The sequence below is a fragment of the Anolis carolinensis genome, chromosome 4 (genome assembly GCF_035594765.1).
Source record: "Anolis carolinensis isolate JA03-04 chromosome 4, rAnoCar3.1.pri, whole genome shotgun sequence".
NCBI classification, from domain to species: Eukaryota; Metazoa; Chordata; class Lepidosauria; order Squamata; family Dactyloidae; genus Anolis; species Anolis carolinensis.
In genome coordinates, this window is record NC_085844.1 from 116,718,203 (window position 1) to 116,736,248 (window position 18,046).

The 18,046-nt window shown below is 42.3% G+C and overlaps 1 protein-coding gene across 1 annotated transcript in view; it reads left to right on the forward strand.

Annotated features, from left to right (window-relative positions):
- Window positions 1-18,046, forward strand: part of dusp22 (dual specificity phosphatase 22) — a 49,501-nt gene that overhangs the window by 12,116 nt on the left and 19,339 nt on the right. Inside the window, 1 exon segment of the mRNA XM_003224394.4 lies at window positions 2,092-2,174. Within this exon segment, the coding sequence (XP_003224442.2) occupies window positions 2,092-2,174 (83 nt within the window).

Below are 18,046 nucleotides of genomic sequence, written 5' to 3' on the forward strand. Positions count from 1 at the left end.
TTAGTTGTGAAATATACACTTGTATCCACTGACCAAGTGTCTTGAGTTGGGACTTTCAGAGGAGCAGCACTAGTCTTGGAGGTTTCTTCACTCTGTGCCACAAGAAATTTGGTTGATGCAGAATCAAGGTTATTATACCCTGTTTCCCTGAAAATAAGACATCCCCAAAAAATAAGACCTAGTAGAAGTTTTGCTGAATTGCTAAATATAAGGCCTCCCCCGAAAGTAATACCTAGCAAAGTTTTTGTTTGGAAGCATGCTCGACACCCACCAAACAAAACACCATAGCATGCAGGATTGGTAAATGTAAATAATAATAATAATAATAATAATAATAATAATAATAATAATAATAATAATAATAATTTTATACCCCGCTTCCATCTCCCCAGAAGGACTTGGGGTGGCTTACATACCAGTTGTATATGGAAATAATAGTAGTAACAAGAAATTCTTGACAGGAGTCACAGTTTGTCTGGTTTAGTTATGTTGGTTTGTGATGACACCTACTGTACAGTATAGAATAAATGTTCATTTTTTTTTGTTCAACAATGAATATGAATTCTTCTTCATGGAAAAATAAGACATCCCCTGAAAATAAGACCTAGCACATCTTTGGGAGTAAAAAATAATATAAGACACTGTCTTATTTTCGGGGAAACACGGTAGCATGGGCTCTTCCACACAGCCATATAACCCAGAATTTCAAGGCAGAATAACCCTCAATATCTGCTTTGAAGTGGGCTATCTGAATCCACACTGCCATATATCCCAGTTCAAAGTAGATATTGTGAGATTTTTTTCCAGCTGTGTGGTAGGGGCCCATATTAACATGCCCAGAGAGTTCATATGTGGTAGAAAATTGTTTTGTGGACCTATCAGCCCTCTGTGTTTATAAAGACAAGAACCAACATAAATGCAGTGCATTTGTTTGGTGAATATTCATCCCAACTATTCTTTGATTTCAAAAAAATTCCTGACAGTAGCATGTGGCTAGGACTCAGAGATGGTGTTTAGAGCTGCTTAGATAACAATATTGTAAAATACTTAGCAAATTCTGAGCAAGGTCTGAGCAAATTCTGAAATATGTACCATGTTAAAACGTTATTGCTGCGAACTTAAGTCTCTTTTCAGCCTGGGTGAGGGCTGGAAAGAGAAGACTGTTCGTTAAGAGGATTTGTATCCCATGACTTTAGGATATTGCCTCTCAGAGCACCTAATAATGTTGTAAAAGCAATCATAAACATTACAATTGATTGTTCTGTGTTTTAACTTGTGTTGTTGGGCTTGTCCCCAAGTGAGCCGCTCTGAGTCCCTTCGGGGAGATGGAGGTGGGATACAAAAATAAAGTTGTTGTTGTTGTTGTTGTTGTTTTTACATTCTTCCTTGAATGTCCTGAAGGCAGGAGATGGAAAGCCTTATGGAAAAATACAACAGGGCGTAACATTCAAAACAGAAGACTGTTGTGTGGTGCTGGAGAGACACAAGAGTTGACAACAGGTTGTCCTCCCAGCCATTTAAATACAAAGATAGTTTTTCGCTTTCACTGGGGTTAAGTTAGATAGTAGGAGCCCTGCAAAAATGAAAAAAAAAAAAACCAGAAATAAAAAAACTGCTCTTTTTTGACCTTGGGGAACATCTCTCTAGGAACTTCTAGTTCCTTCAGTGGCACTATATGGTCCATTTCTGCCAGAAGTTGTCTATAGAGTTGTGGTAGAGGACTTGCAAATGCCTAGTGTTCTTACTAGGTCCTCCAGAATGACTCTAGTAATTCTTACAGGGAATATATTAATCAAGTCTGTGAATAATCAGATCCACAAAAGTTGAACCTGCAAGTGTGGATGGCCAACTGTATTACATTTAAGTAAAAATGTAGTAAAAGCATAGCATTTAACAATGTAGAAAATGTAGAAAAAATTTTAGGCTTGGTGATGAGACTCTGATTGCCTCCAAAATAAAATATTTCTGCAGTTCAAATGGTGGTGGGGGGAGGAGGCATGTTTCAAGGCTTTGTTTCTGTTGTTGTTATGTAGTGATAAAATTAGGTACAAGAGATGGCAAACAATTTTTATGTTTTTTTTTTAATGGCAGATGCCCGTGACACGGAACAACTGAAACGAAATAACATCACTCACATTCTTTCCATCCACGATACTGCTCGGGCCATGCTTGAGGTATGAAAAGAAACTTGCCATAACTCATGAAGGGGAATGAAATTGCACAGGCTAGTTTGGGTTGCGTTTCTCCAAATTGTCCCTGTGTTCTTGTCCTGCCTTCATTTTATTTTGGGTTCTGAGGATTTGTTTTATCTCCTTGCAAATACATTTTTGAAAATGCACTTTTAAGGTACCAGTTTCCTGCATTGTTTAAATGTGCATCCATATTTTAGCAGTTTACATTTTAAAATTGGATGAGTTTGTCCATATTCATATGAGTCCCCTTGGAGAGATAGGGCGGGTTATAAATAAAGTTTTATTATACCTATTATTATTATATTCTAGTTCCCTGAAACACACCCCAAGCTTACAGACTTTGGAGACCGGGTGCTCTTTGTCCATCAACAAGCCCTACAAAATGACTAATTTCATCAAGGATTTAAAACCTAGAAGAACTATTTTACACACAGCAAACAGAGCAATTGATTAGCAACTGAACATACTAAAAAGGTGATTCACCATGATTTATAGGAGTTGTCGGTACTGGGATGTATAGTTCACCTGCAATCTAAGAGCACTCTGAACTCCACCGATGATGGACTTGAAGCTAACTTGGCAGACAGAACCCGCATGACCAAGAAAAAAATACTGGAGGTCTTTTGGGGGATTTATAGGAGTTGTAGTTTACTTGCATCCAGAGCGTACTATGAACCCTAACAATGGTAGAAATTGGGCCAAAATTGGCATGCATACCCGATATGTCCAAATTTGAATACTGGTAGGTTTTGAGGGGAATTGGCCTGGACATTTTGGAATTATAGGTAATGGGATTTATAGTTCACCTGCACTCAGTGAGCACTCTGAACACCACCAAGGATGGAATTGGACCAAACATGGCACACAGAGTCCCCATGACCAGCAAAAAACAATGGAGGTCTTTGGGGAAAATTCACCTTGATTTGGGGGAGTTGTAGTTCACCTACACCCAGAGATCACTGTGAACCCAAACACTGATGGATCTGGGCCAGATTTGGTGCACATACCTGATATGCCAAAATTTGATTCCTGGTGGGTTTGGGGGGAACTGACCTTCCTTTCTGGGTGTTGTAGTTCACCCACAACCAGAGAAACTGTGACTTCCACCAATGATGGACCTGGACCAAACTTGGCACACAGAACCTCCATAGCTAACTCCACCTATTGGAGGGGTTTGAGGTACTGACTCACTATAGTGGGAGTTGAGTTTATCCGACAGCCAGATGATGCATCTAGAGCAGACTTTCCCAACATAAAGTACTGATGGGATTTCAGGGTTAACCTGGCATGATATCAGTTGTAGTTAAAATTGACCTTTTCAAATAACCCGGGCAACATTGCCAGGTACCCAAGTTAGTAACACATAAATATATTATTTGGTACCTGGGCAGTGTTAAAGCACTGAGCTGCTGAACTTGCAGACCGAAAGGTCCCAGGTTCAAATCCCGGGAGCGGAGTGAGCGCCCACTGTTGCTCCAGCTTCTGCCAACCTAGCAGTTCGAAAACATGCCAATGTGAGTAGATCAATAGGTACCGCTCCGGCAGGAAGGTTTATTCAGGCACAGAGCTTAGTGGTTTCAATGTTGTTTCTCACTTAGAGGTACACTTCCTTCAACAGTTGCAACAATAACATAGAATGAATCAACTCTCAAAAGACTTTTTCCTTTCCTTGAGCAGTTTAAACCTTTTCCTATTCTTTCAACTGATGCTATTAACTGAACACTTCAGATCTAACTGGAATTGCTTCCTTTTACCACTCAGATTCTACCAATAAACCCAAACAAGTCACTTGACTTGCTTAATATGACACAACTAGAGATCTGTGCTTCCCTGGTTTCCCTAACCAGGAACCAGTCTCTTCCCTGTGACTCTCAGAGCACGGACTCTTCCCTGTGATTCCCCTAATCACAGACTGACTTTCTTTTCAAATTCTGCTCTCTCTTCTGCTAAATGGCAGTTGGCTCTGCCTACTTCTCCATGGCAACCAGCTTCAGAACGCTGAGATGGCAACCCCCTTCATGCAATAACTATAATACTTACCCTTGCAAAACAAATACACACAATTTAACATATCATCTGTAAACAAAAATTCATATTTCAGTACACCACCCTATCTCCTCAAGGGACTCAGGGTGCTTTCCAACATACAAGGAAACCATGCAACAGCTTAAAACTTAAAACCATATAACAACTAAACATAATACAATAATGAACATAAATACACAAGACATACAAATCAATCAATTAACACAGTCTTAAGAACTGGGAATCCTTGGATGGACTCCCAGTGATAAAACTGAATCTGAAGGCAGTGAGTGTAATTTGGAAAAAAAAGATCAGTAAAGGTTTGACACTTTTCAAATGTACATCTCAGCATTCGATATTTAAGCATTCCACATTCATAAATTCCAGATGTGCTAGACTATATTTACATTGTAAAAGCATGGGTGCCCGTGGGCTTAACACTTATGTGTGAAAACGTCTTTGTGGTTCAACGTTTATATATCATTCATGTGTCACGAATTTTGGGAGGGGGAAATCCTAGTCTAAAATTGTGAAAAAAATCCATTCCATCTAAAAATAATCTGTAGGCGCAGCTGGCAGAAGGGTCCTTCATAAATATATGCCATCATGTCTGGTATAGCTCTATACTGTGGAATTTTGTCCCAGGTATCCCGTTGAAAGGAGTATTTTGATTTAATCTAAAAGGTTTTTTTGATGTATTTGTTGCTGGTGTTTTTTATTCTTTTATGATGTTACTTCATATATAACCTTGTTACTGGAAATCCACTCTGGCACTGTCTGGCTGTTGTTTATTATCATTCCATTATTTTAAACAACATCACTCATCATCATGCTATACCTTTAATACACTTTAATTATTTGGGTTTTGTCATGATGTACATGCTTGTGATGAGGCTTTCCTGTTTTCATTATTCTTTGGTTAGTCATCTAAGTTTATAAGTTTATATTGATGTTCTTTATTTATTGTTTTGCTCTATTTTGTTTGTTTATTATGGTATTAAATGTTTGCCACTTTTGGGTTGCTTTGAGTTTTCCAAGCTATCTGGCCATGTTCCAGAAGCGTTCTCTCCTGACATTTTGCCCACGTCTATGGCAGGCATCCTCAGAGGTTGTGAGGTCTGTTGGAAACTAGGCAAATGGGGTTTATATAACTGTGGAATAATGTCCAGGGTGGGAGGAAGAACTCTTGTCTGTTTGAGGCAAGTGTGAATGTTGCAATTGGCCACCTTTATTAGCATTGAATAGCTTAGTTTCCAACAGACCTCACAACCTCTGAGGATGCCTGACATGGATGTAGGCAAAACATCAGGAGAGAATGCTTCTTGAACATGGCCATAAAGCCCATAAAACTCACAGCAACCCAGTGATTCCGGTCATGAAAGCCTTCGACTACGCATTTTTTTGCCACTTTTATTCTGGAAACCGTCTTGAGTCACCTGCGGAAGATAGAGCAGTGCACAAATAATGTTTATTATTTATTTATATTTACTGCACATAATTTGGTCCTTCATTGTTCTTTTATCATCATGATACTGTGAGTTTGATAGTTTTCTATATCTGTTTCACTTCAAAAGATGATCGGTGTATTTTTGTAGCAAAATTCAGGCTCAACACTTCTTTAATGTTGAGGTGAAATATGTACAGTAGTGGTGCACAAGCCTCCAATTTTACAAAGTTTGTTTTCTTTGTGTAGGGTCGGTGCTCAGTTTTAATGATGAAATAACGGCGAATTGTCTTGACTTGTTGCTGGAACGTCTGAATATTCTCAATAATAAAATGAGTCACAAACATGCAGGCTGCCCCAGGTGACTGCTCCTTAAAGCCACTGAAAGGATAAAGACGCAAATTACTGCTTGACCCCAGTCACCACCTTCCCCCACCCTCCTTGGGTTATCTAGCCATATTGGGCAGAAATCTTGGTAATGTCTTGTGTTTGACTTGAGAAACCACTGCTGTTTCCTACTGAAGCCGTTTTAATCAAATGCCCCTCACCCCCAAAAAACCATGTCCACCCCTCATCTGTTGATGTGGCAAGTGAAAAATAACACAGGAGGGGTTTTTTTTGGGCTAACCTGAAAGAGCTGGCCAGGTGTTCGAGGTTTTCTATTTGCATCTGGCTTCAAAATGATGTACTCTGAGGTTTTGTTTTTGGCACTTAAAAAGTATTTCTTGGAAGACATCGTTAATGATTTTCATAAATTTAAATACTGAGAAGTCTAAGGCCAAAAATAATGCTTTTTTTCTTCCTTTTTTAAAAACTGCTTGATTTCAGTTTAGAAATCTGCAGGGAGCTCTGCCGAGCTCAAACGTACTTTTTATTGCCTTTCCAGTTGATAAGATGATTCATGAGTCTGTGAATAGATGGAGATTTGAAATGTCAGTTTAGTGCCACAGCCAAGAAGTTGCAAAAGACCTCTTGGCATTTATGCGCATCCCTTACAATTTATGTACTGTACAAAAAGAATTAATTGGCTGATTCTGTAGATAGTTGCCTAGAAGGTTTTTGATAGAATATGGTTAAAAGGCCATTCAGTGCTGATCATGGTGGTCAATTGCAACATTCACACTTGCCTCAAATGGACAAGAGTTCTTTCTCGCACCCTGGACATTATTCCACAGATATATAAACCCCACTTGCCTAATTTCCAACAAACTTCACAACCTCAGAGGATGCCTGCCATAGATGTGGGCGAAACGTCAGGAGAGAATGCTTCTGGGACATAGCCATACAGCCCAGAAAACTCACAGCAAACCAGTGATTCTGGCCATGAAAGCCTTCAACAACACATTGGTTAAAAGTAGATTGTGACTTTTTACTCTCTTAGCACAGGTTTGCAAAGCCGATGGAACTACATCATATTCTTTTCACTGTGACTACATATGTAAGAGTGAAACAACCTGTCGGGTGTTTTTAACACGGTACATTAATTTCATCTCTGTACAATAGAAAGAAAAAAATTAACAATTGATATTGGCTTAGAAAAGAAGCTGTTGAAGTTACCATAGCAGTTCTTTTAAAGTATTTTTGAAATATGTGTAATACCAATGCATCAAGTAACTACTATACTCCCGTGACATCTGGATTTTTCTTTCTACTCTGGTTTTGATGTTTCTTTGAAACATTTAGGATCAAATGAAAAGTACAAAAGCGAATCTCTTCATAGTCTGAAAGGTTATTTTGAGGTTAGCAAAACTGGAAAAATGTTTCTCAAAATGCTGTTTGTTTTCTTTTAAAAAATCAAAGTCTGATGTAACATTTTTAAAGCAGTATTTTCATTTGATCCGCTGTGAAATCTGAATAATGAATTGTGAAATTTATTCTGTGTTTTCTGAAGAAATTCCTCCCTCTATAATCTGCTGAATCAATTAATTGCCTTAAACAATTTAGTGGTCCAATTTGACTTTTAACCAGATGGGAATAAATGTATTCTGAACATATAGAACAGTGGTTCTCAACCTGTGGGTCCCCAGATGTTTTGGCCTACAACTCCCAGAAATCCCAACCAGTTTACTAGCTGTTAGGATTTCTGGGAGATGAAGGACAAAACATCTGGGGACCATAGGTTGAGAACCACTGATATAGAATGTCAGTTTAACAGCAATAAAGGAAAGGGTGATCACATTTGTAAAGAATTAAGATTAATCAAGAGGAAAAAGCCTTCATTTGAGCTATACCTTGGCGAGCGAATTTCCCTAACTAATCTGATATATTGAGTTAGAAATAATACAGCGGGAGTTTGAGCAGCAAGAGCGAATTATAGAAATTCAGCTGAGCTGACTCTCGTTCCTTTCAGCATTGGCAATCTTGAAATCAGAATACGTGCGCTCGTTTTCTTAACTCTCCCTTTGTATCGGTTTAACTGTTTTCTTGACTTTCAGGGCCTAAGAGAAATAAAACATTTGCCTTTGTGGTTACTCTTGTCTGATGAAATAGAAAACTGAGAAGAAAATGAATTTCTTGGCCTGACACACTGGCAGCCGTCTTCAGAAGCAATGGAATTTGGGGAGAGTCTTGTTTTGAATGGCTTCCGCTCATTGCAGATATTGTACTAGCAATATGTAATGGGTTTTATAGCAGGTGCCAACCAAGCAGGAGATTATTTTTGGTTTGCTATTACATTGGTTAAAAGATTCCTATGCAGAATTACCTTAATTGTGGAATTCATATGAAAGTGTTGCATATAGGCCTCTCTTTTTTTTTTGCAGCTGCTGCTTTCCAAAATACACACAATATATTATTATTTGTTGCCGAAGGCTTTCATGGCCAGACTCACTGGGTTGCTGTGAGTTTTCCGAGCTGTATTGCCATGTTCCACAAGCATTCTCTCTTGACATTTTGCCCACATCTAAGGCAGGCATCCTTATGTTGCTGGTCATCGACCGTAATAAATATAAATAAATATATAAGGCAGGCATCCTCAGAGTTTGTGAGGCCTGTTGGAAACTAGGCAAGTAATATTCATGATGGAAGAAAGAACTCTTGTATGTTGGAGGCAAGTGTGAATGTTGCACACTTTCTCTCATCAGGAACATTCCACAGATATAGAAAACCCACTTGCCTAGTTTCCAACAGACCTCACAACCTCTGAGGATGCCTGCCATAGGTGTGGGTGAAATGTCAGGAAAGAATGCTTCTGGAAAATGACCATGCAGCCCGGAAAACTCACCGCAACCTAATACATTATTAATTGCTTATCCTTCCCATCATGGCCAAATGGGGATTTGAACTCTGTTCTCTACAGTTGTCGTCCAGTTTTCAACCACTATATTACCATTCTGTAATGCTCTTCTGTTTAGTTACTACTTTGGGGACTACTTTGGGAAGCCACTGCATGACTGATGCTCATTGGAACTGGAGCACAAAGGGATTTTTATTGTGATTATTTTGGGCTTGGCTCCATGTTAGCTGCCCCGAGTCCCTGCGGGGAGATGGAGGCGAGATACAAAAATAAAGTAGTAGTAGTAGTAGTAGTAGTTGTTGTTGTTGTTGTTGTTGTTATTATTTGCATTGGGATTTGAAGGACCAGACCAAAATCTAGAAATTAAGATTTTAAAGTTCATCATTAATTTTTCTCCGTTTTGTATAGTATTTGAAAGGAACCTGGTTTTTTTTACAGTTCTGCAAAAATTGTTGCTTGTCTTTCTTGTTGCATCATTTCTTGCTATTTGATTACTCTTTGTTATTTGTAAAAGAGAGAAGGAAGGAAACAAAATTGATTATTACTAAGAGAAAGGTGTGGAATATGAAATGTCCCTGTCGAAATGCACTTTAAAGTAATTGGAACTGCTGCTTATTATAGCCAAAAAGCTCCCCTCCTTCCTCACCAAAGTGCAAACCCCATGTCACTTAAACTGGGATTGTAGTATTGTAATTGTGTGATGTGTATACCTCAATTGATCCCTACTAATAAAGAATTGCCGATGATGCCAACAGACACATAAGGTCCCAGAGATATCTTGGTTGATGTGTGCTTAAAGGGGTATTTGCAGTGGGAAATTGTGTGCAATTCACTGAGCCCATCTTGCATCAGCCAGTTTTGCTTTACTTTATCTCTATGTATTTTCTCCCTTTCTCTTGTTCTTTTTTTCTGGTATCAGTCCAGCTGTGGGTAAAGAACGCTTAATAACAATAAAAAACCTCCAGCATATCATTTTGCAGGTGTCCAAAAAGTGCTGCAGCTCCCTTTCACATGCTTATTTTCCCCCTTGTTTGCATTATTGTCACGGTGTCGTTTAAGATTCTTAAATCCAGATCAAATAAATGGGCTTTTAACTATTTTAAGCAGACAACAGATAGTTGAAGTACATGAAGCTGTTCTTTATCATTGGATCTTTTCCTAGCAATCATCAAATTCATTTTTTGGAATATTTCCTTTTTGAATTAGTTTGAATCCTTGAGAATAGTCACTTGGGGATTGTTTTGAAATTACCGTATATACTCGAGTATAAGCCGACCCGAATATAAGCCGAGGTACCTAATTTTACCACAAAAAAACTGGGAAAACATTGACTTCAGTATAAGCCGAGAGTGGTAAATTTCAGAAATAAAAATACATACCAATAAAATTACATTAATTGAGGCATCAGTAGGTTAAATGTTTTTGAATATTTCATAAAGCTCAAAATTAAGATAAGACTGTCCAACTCTAATCAAATCATTCTCATCTTCTTCAATATAAATGTGCTTATGTATCCTTTTAATAGAGTAAAATAATACACGTAATAATAATAATATATACAGGAAAATAATACATGTAATAATAAATAGAGTAAAATAATAAATGCAATAATAATAATAAGATCAGAGTGAAATAATAAGTGTATTAATAATAATAAAAATAGAGTAAAATAAATGTAATAGTGGCAACAATAATAGAGAAAAAGAATAAATGTAATAATAGCAATAATAATAGAGAAAAATAATAAATGTAATAATAGCAATAATAATAGAGAAAAATAATAAATGTAATAATACCAATAATAATAGAGAAAAATAATAAATGTACCATATATTCTCGAGTATAAGCTGACCCAAATATAAGCCAACCAGGACCCTCACCTGAGTATAAGCCGAGGGGGGCTTTTTCAGTCTTAAAAAAGAGGGCTGAAAAACTAGGCTTATACTTGTCACGACCCAGGCTGCAGAGCACCAATAACCATACACAGAGGCCAGAATCTATCTAATATCTTTATTGTAGGAATATATAAAGTTAATAAAAACAAGTGTAGAAAATAGTCCAGAATTAGACCTTTCAGGAAAGGTCAGAATTAGTCCAGAAAAGCAATGTCCAATAAGAAATATTAAGGTCCAAAGTTGTAATCCAATAACCGAAACACTCACTTTGCCAAGCAAAGTGAGGGGAGATGACAAGGTCCTTTAGTCCATGAAACTTGAGCGAGGCTAGGAAATAACTTGATACTTGAAACAAGGCTTGAACGTGGAACAAGGTAACTAAGAACAAGAACAAGGTCCGTGGAATAACTTGATAAATCCGTGGAACAAGGCAAGGATTGATCCTGGGAAACAAGGCAAAGTCCGTAGATAAACAAAGGCTGGGAAGCAAGGCGAAGGCTGGATAGCAAGGCAAGGCTTGAGCAGGAGCGAGGCTTGAACCGGAGCGCGCTGTCCAGACACAACTCGCTCCGTAGGCTGACGAATTGACTCCGCGAAGTTACTACGCGGGTAAAACACCTAAATAGAGTCTAGCTTCCCGCCGAAGCAGTTCTCTGGGAATCAGAACCGAAAGCTAACTCTGAGACCAGATGTGAGACTCCCCAAAGATTCTCACGAGAAGCAGTCTTAATTGGCCACATTCTTAGCTGCAATCCTCGCACTCCTGCGCGAAGCTGAATCCAAACTTCTCTGTTGTTTACAAAACTCCCGGCGCAAGAATACGGGAGAAGTAGGCTCTGGGCTTGTTTGACATACTTCTGGGAGACAACTTTCTTGCAGGTGCAAGGTTCCCAGATCTGCCTGGGAAAGATCTGGCTGAGAGGAATCCAGTTCAGACTGGGAAGGTAAAAAACCCAAGTTTTCATCTTCATCAGGAATTACAATGTCCTGAGCAGGACTACAAGGCCCATGGGTCATCACACTATCCCCCTCCTCAAGGCCCCTCCCAAACTGGGGCCCTCTCCCCGAGGCGCGAGGTCGCGGTTTGGTGGGATAGGTCTGATGAAAGCGACGGGTTAGATCAGGAGCATGGACTGTGGAGGCGTCTTCCCAAGAGCGTTCCTCAGGGCCAAAACCCACCCAGTCAATGAGATATTGTAGGCGGCGGCGGTGAAAGCGAGAATCCAAAATGTCCTCAACCTCGAACTCCTCCTCCCCATTCATCAAAACAGGAGGGGGGGCCGGTTGGTCTGTATCAGGTCGCACACCATCCGCCGGAAGGAGCAGGGAACGGTGAAACACTGGGTGAATGCGCATTGAACGCGGAAGTTGGAGTTTGAAAGTCACGGGGTTTAATTGCGCCACCACTGGATAGGGACCAATGAAACGGGCATCTAACTTCCGGCAAGGGCGGTGGGAGGGCAAAAAGCGAGTGGACAGGAAAACCCGATCTCCTACCTTGATTTCAGGGCCCGGCTGGCGATGTTTGTCAGCGTGGCGTTTATAGTCCTCCTTGGCTTGGTCCAGTTGCTGGAGCAAAAGTTGTTGCACCGCTGTGAGTTCCTGCAGCCAATCCTCTGCTGCGGGAACCTCTGAAGTTTCAATGACAGGGGGAAAGAAACGTGGATGGAAGCCGTAGTTTGCAAAGAACGGCGTTTCTTTTGTAGAAGCTTGAACTCCATTGTTGTAGGCAAACTCAGACAGTGGTAACAGAGAAGCCCAATTGTCCTGTTGATAGTTTACATAACAGCGAAGATACTGCTCCAAAGTGGCATTGGTGCGCTCCGTTTGCCCATCTGTTTGGGGATGATGAGCTGAAGATAAGCGAGAGTCTATGCCCAATAGTTTTTGTAGTGCCTTCCAAAAACGAGAGGTGAATTGAGATCCACGGTCTGTGACTAAACTCTTGGGCAATCCATGTAGTCTGAAAACATGTTGAAGAAATAGATCCGCAGTTTCCTTGGCCGTGGGGAGGCCTTCGCAGGGAATGAAATGGGCTAACTTGGTGAATAGGTCCACCACCACTAAGATCGTGGTGAATCCACAGGAAGGTGGTAGGTCAGTGATGAAATCCGCGGAAATTATTTCCCATGGGCGAGATGGGGTAGGAAGGGGGTGTAAAAGCCCTGAGGGCTTCTCCCTTCGTATCTTGGAGCGCTGGCATACTGGGCAGGTGTTGACATATTTTTCCACATCCTTGCGGATCTTGGGCCACCAAAAATCCCTTAGGATCAAATGCATAGTTTTAAATAGTCCGAAGTGTCCTGCTGGTTTGCAGTCATGACACAGACGAAGCGCTTTTTCCCTGCCCGGTCCGGGTGGGATATAAACATGATTTCTATAGCAGAGCAGCCCATCTTTAAGCGAAAAGGGGAAATGCAGACCTTGGCGAAGTTGGTCCTGCGCCCAGGCATCTGCTTGCTGACTAGCCCTGATTTCTTGAGCACAGATGGGTCCTGGAGTAGGGGAAGTTGAACCAATGGGAATGGATTTGGTGTTCCCCACCGTGAGCGTGGCAAAGTTCTCAGGTTGTAGCAGTTGGGATTCAAAGGTCTCCTTGCGTCCTGCAGCGTATTCCGGTTTACGTGACAGGGCGTCTGCTTGCTTGGTTTGGGCTGGGGTCACATAATGGATCTGGAAGTTGAAACGTTCAAAGAATAAAGCCCAACGTTGCTGCCTCTGATTTAGTTTGCGGGCAGTTCTTAGATGTTCTAGATTACGATGATCAGTGTGGACTTCAATGGGAAATTTGGCCCCTTCTAGCCAATGTCTCCAAGTTTCAAAGGCTGCTTTTATGGCCAGTAGTTCTTTTTCCCAAATGGTGTAATTCCTCTCTGGTGTGGTTAGTTGACGAGAATAAAAGGCACAGGGGTGGAGGTGATCTCCCACCGGTTGTAAGAGTACAGCCCCAATTGCCACATCAGAGGCGTCCGCTTGCACCACAAAAGGGGTTCCAGGATTTGGGTGCTGTAGAATTGGCTGGGAGGTGAATAGTTTCTTTAGTTGCTGGAACCCTTTCTCTGCTTGATCAGTCCAGCGGAAAGGCTGCTTTCCACGGATGCAGCTAGTGATGGGGTCGGACCAGCGGGCAAAATCTGGAATGAACTTGCGGTAGTAGTTCGCGAACCCCAAGAAACGCTGCACCTCTTTCTTGTTAGTTGGCGCCCGCCATTCCAATACTGCTGAAACTTTGGCTGGATCCATGGAAAGCCCTAGAGGCGAGATGCGGTAACCAAGGAAATCTACCTCTTGTAGATCAAAAGCGCATTTTTCCAGCTTGGCATAAAGTCCATGATCCCGCAATCGTTGTAACACCATTTTGACGTGGTTCTCATGTTCTGATTGTGATCTGGAAAACACCAAAAAATCGTCCAGGTAGATTATCAAGAACCTGTCTAGATAGTCCTGAAAAATGTCATTGACAAAATGCTGGAACGTTGCGGGGGCTCCGCATAAACCGAAATTCATAACTCGGGACTCAAATAATCCGAATTTGGTCTGGAAGGCGGTCTTCCACTCGTCCCCTTCCCTGATGCGAACTAAGTTGTAAGCCCCCCGAAGATCCAGCTTGGTGTAAACCTTGGCTCCTCGAAGCCGATCCAGTAGATCCGAGATTAAAGGCAGGGGATAGCTGTTCCGCTTGGTGATATTGTTCAATGCTCTGTAGTCCACCACCAAGCGTAGTTCCCCTGACTTCTTCTTCACAAACATCACTGGGGAGGCGGCTGGGGATTGAGAGGGTCTGATGAATCCCTTGCGAAGGTTTGTCTCTAGGAATTCCCTGAGAGCTTCTTGCTCTGGTTCAGTCAGGGAGTAGAGATGCCCTCGCGGGATCGGGGCCCCCTCCACCAAGTCAATGGCACAGTCATAAGGTCTATGTGGGGGTAATTTTTCGGCTTCTTTCTCATTGAATACATCCCAATACTCGGAGTACTTCTTTGGCAAGGTGATGATGGGCTCGGTGTCTGTGGCATGGCATACCTTGGCTACGAGGCAATGGTTTTGGCAGTACGGTGAAGCAAACTGCAGTTCTCTGTTGGACCAGGAGATGTTAGGGTCGTGGAGAGTCAGCCATGGAATTCCCAAAATCACAGGGAAATGGGGGACCTCGGTAACAAAGAAGGAAATCTCTTCCATATGTTCCCTTATCCACATCCTGGTGGGTTCCGACCACTGACTTACGGGGCCCGTCTTGAGGGGACGGCCGTCTATGGCTTGCACCACACGGGCATTCTTGAAATCATGATATTGTAATCCCAGAGAGTCGGCATACTCTCTATCGATGAAATTGTTGGTAGCTCCAGAGTCTATCATGGCGTGGATCATGACGGGTCCCCTTTTTGCTGACCATAATGTGACCACGAGAAGGAACAGGACCCCGGTTGGCGGCTCTTGGATGGATTTTTTGACCGGGTTGGCGAGCCTCTCTACACCCGGTCGTTGGCTTCCCCCGCCGGCTGTGTGCCAGTCGGCTCAGACGCCTTCGTCTCCGTGGAGGACGCCGCCGCAAGACGGGCGGCAGGCTTCCCTTTGGCTGGGCACTCTCTGGCGAAGTGGCCCCCGTTCCCGCAGTACCAGCAGAGGTTTAAGCGTTGACGACGGGCCTTCTCGGCGGCATCTAGTCTGGGACGCACATTGCCCAACTGCATCGGCACCTCCTCGCCTCCTCTGGGGTATGGGGTTGGCGGTGGGGGTCTCCACACCGGACGTGGCTGAACGCTGGCGGGAGCGGGGGGTTTTGCCCCGGCTCTACTGCCCTGGCCTCGAACCCACTGTTTCCTGTTGGCAATCATGACTTCAGCCCGTAAACATTGATCAATGAGTGCCTCGAGGGTCTGGGGAGGATCCACCTTGGAGATTTCTTCCAGCATTTCAATGTTGAGACCCTCCCGAAATTGTCCCCTGAGGGCTACATCGTTCCAGCCGGTGTTGTGGGCCAGCACTCGGAACTCGGCTATATACTGAGACATAGGTCTGTCTCCTTGGAAAAGGCGACGGAGTTTGTGACCGGCTGCCTCCAAATTGTCCTCGATTCCCCAAGTCTCCTTGAGGTGGTCCAAGAAGTGTTGCGCTGATCTTAGGTGTGGAGAGGCTTGGTCGAACAGTGCCGTCGCCCAGCTGGCCGCTGGCCCGTCTAGAAGACTGTAAACCCATGCCACTTTGATGTCTTCTTGGGGAAACTCGGCAGCACGGGCCTCCAGATAAGCTTGACATTGGCGACGGAAGACATGAACCTTAGAAGCTTCTCCAGTAAACTTGGTTGGCAACGCCATGGCCGGAAGACGAACTCCGCGTTCCTTCAAACCCCTTATTTCTCCATCCTGTGCATTGAGCTTATCACGGATTCGGTCCACCTCTTCCTTGTCGATGGTGTAGGTAATCGGCTGGCCGCTCGGCCCAGGTACGACTCCGGTAGACATTCTGGCCGAGGTTAATTGGTGCTTAGGGTGGCGGAGTCAAACTGTCACGACCCAGGCTGCAGAGCACCAATAACCATACACAGAGGCCAGAATCTATCTAATATCTTTATTGTAGGAATATATAAAGTTAATAAAAACAAGTGTAGAAAATAGTCCAGAATTAGACCTTTCAGGAAAGGTCAGAATTAGTCCAGAAAAGCAATGTCCAATAAGAAATATTAAGGTCCAAAGTTGTAATCCAATAACCGAAACACTCACTTTGCCAAGCAAAGTGAGGGGAGATGACAAGGTCCTTTAGTCCATGAAACTTGAGCGAGGCTAGGAAATAACTTGATACTTGAAACAAGGCTTGAACGTGGAACAAGGTAACTAAGAACAAGAACAAGGTCCGTGGAATAACTTGATAAATCCGTGGAACAAGGCAAGGATTGATCCTGGGAAACAAGGCAAAGTCCGTAGATAAACAAAGGCTGGGAAGCAAGGCGAAGGCTGGATAGCAAGGCAAGGCTTGAGCAGGAGCGAGGCTTGAACCGGAGCGCGCTGTCCAGACACAACTCGCTCCGTAGGCTGACGAATTGACTCCGCGAAGTTACTACGCGGGTAAAACACCTAAATAGAGTCTAGCTTCCCGCCGAAGCAGTTCTCTGGGAATCAGAACCGAAAGCTAACTCTGAGACCAGATGTGAGACTCCCCAAAGATTCTCACGAGAAGCAGTCTTAATTGGCCACATTCTTAGCTGCAATCCTCGCACTCCTGCGCGAAGCTGAATCCAAACTTCTCTGTTGTTTACAAAACTCCCGGCGCAAGAATACGGGAGAAGTAGGCTCTGGGCTTGTTTGACATACTTCTGGGAGACAACTTTCTTGCAGGTGCAAGGTTCCCAGATCTGCCTGGGAAAGATCTGGCTGAGAGGAATCCAGTTCAGACTGGGAAGGTAAAAAACCCAAGTTTTCATCTTCATCAGGAATTACAATGTCCTGAGCAGGACTACAAGGCCCATGGGTCATCACAATACTCGAGTATATATAGTAGTTTGAATCCTGGAGAATAGTCACTTGGGGATTGTTTTGAAATTACATCAAAAGAAGTGGAAATTAAAATAACTATGTTCACTAAAAATTTTTTAGAAAATCTAGGGAAGAAGGCTGTTGCACTGGAATTGTTGACATGCAAAATATGTCTTCTTGAAGAGCATGTTCCAGTTGTTGTAGCAGATCAGATAAAATTGATTTTGCATTAGGGGAGGAATGTAAGAAAGAATGGGCTAGGCCATATTAACTAATAATTCTTACAATAGTACTAGATACCAAACCATTGACTCATTTCCTATTTTGTCTCAAGAAGATTTTTCCCTGTTCCCAGAGATTATTTTTATTTGGAAGTTTCTGTGATTTCCTCAGTGTGAAGTGACAGAAATTGTGGTGGGATCAAAAAACATCCTATTCGTGGAGCGATGCCAATTGGCTAGAGACGAGAAGTGGAAATCATCACGTAATGGGTGGAATTAAGCAAAGAGTATGACAAGATATATAGGAACGTAGTATGTGTTATTTGAAGACGACCATAGATACAGTGTCATAATGGAAACTTGGTGGGATGGAAAGAACAAATAAGACATGCTCATCTCTGGATGGAAACTCTATAGGACTCTATAGGACAGGAAAGGGTATGCTGAAGGTGATAATTCAAGGCCCCCAAAGTAGCTTAATACTCGCGATGATGCTATTTTTGTCCTGCCCAATTTATTCATGTTGATCTTGAGGTGAAGAATGAAATCAGATAAGCAACCAACGGG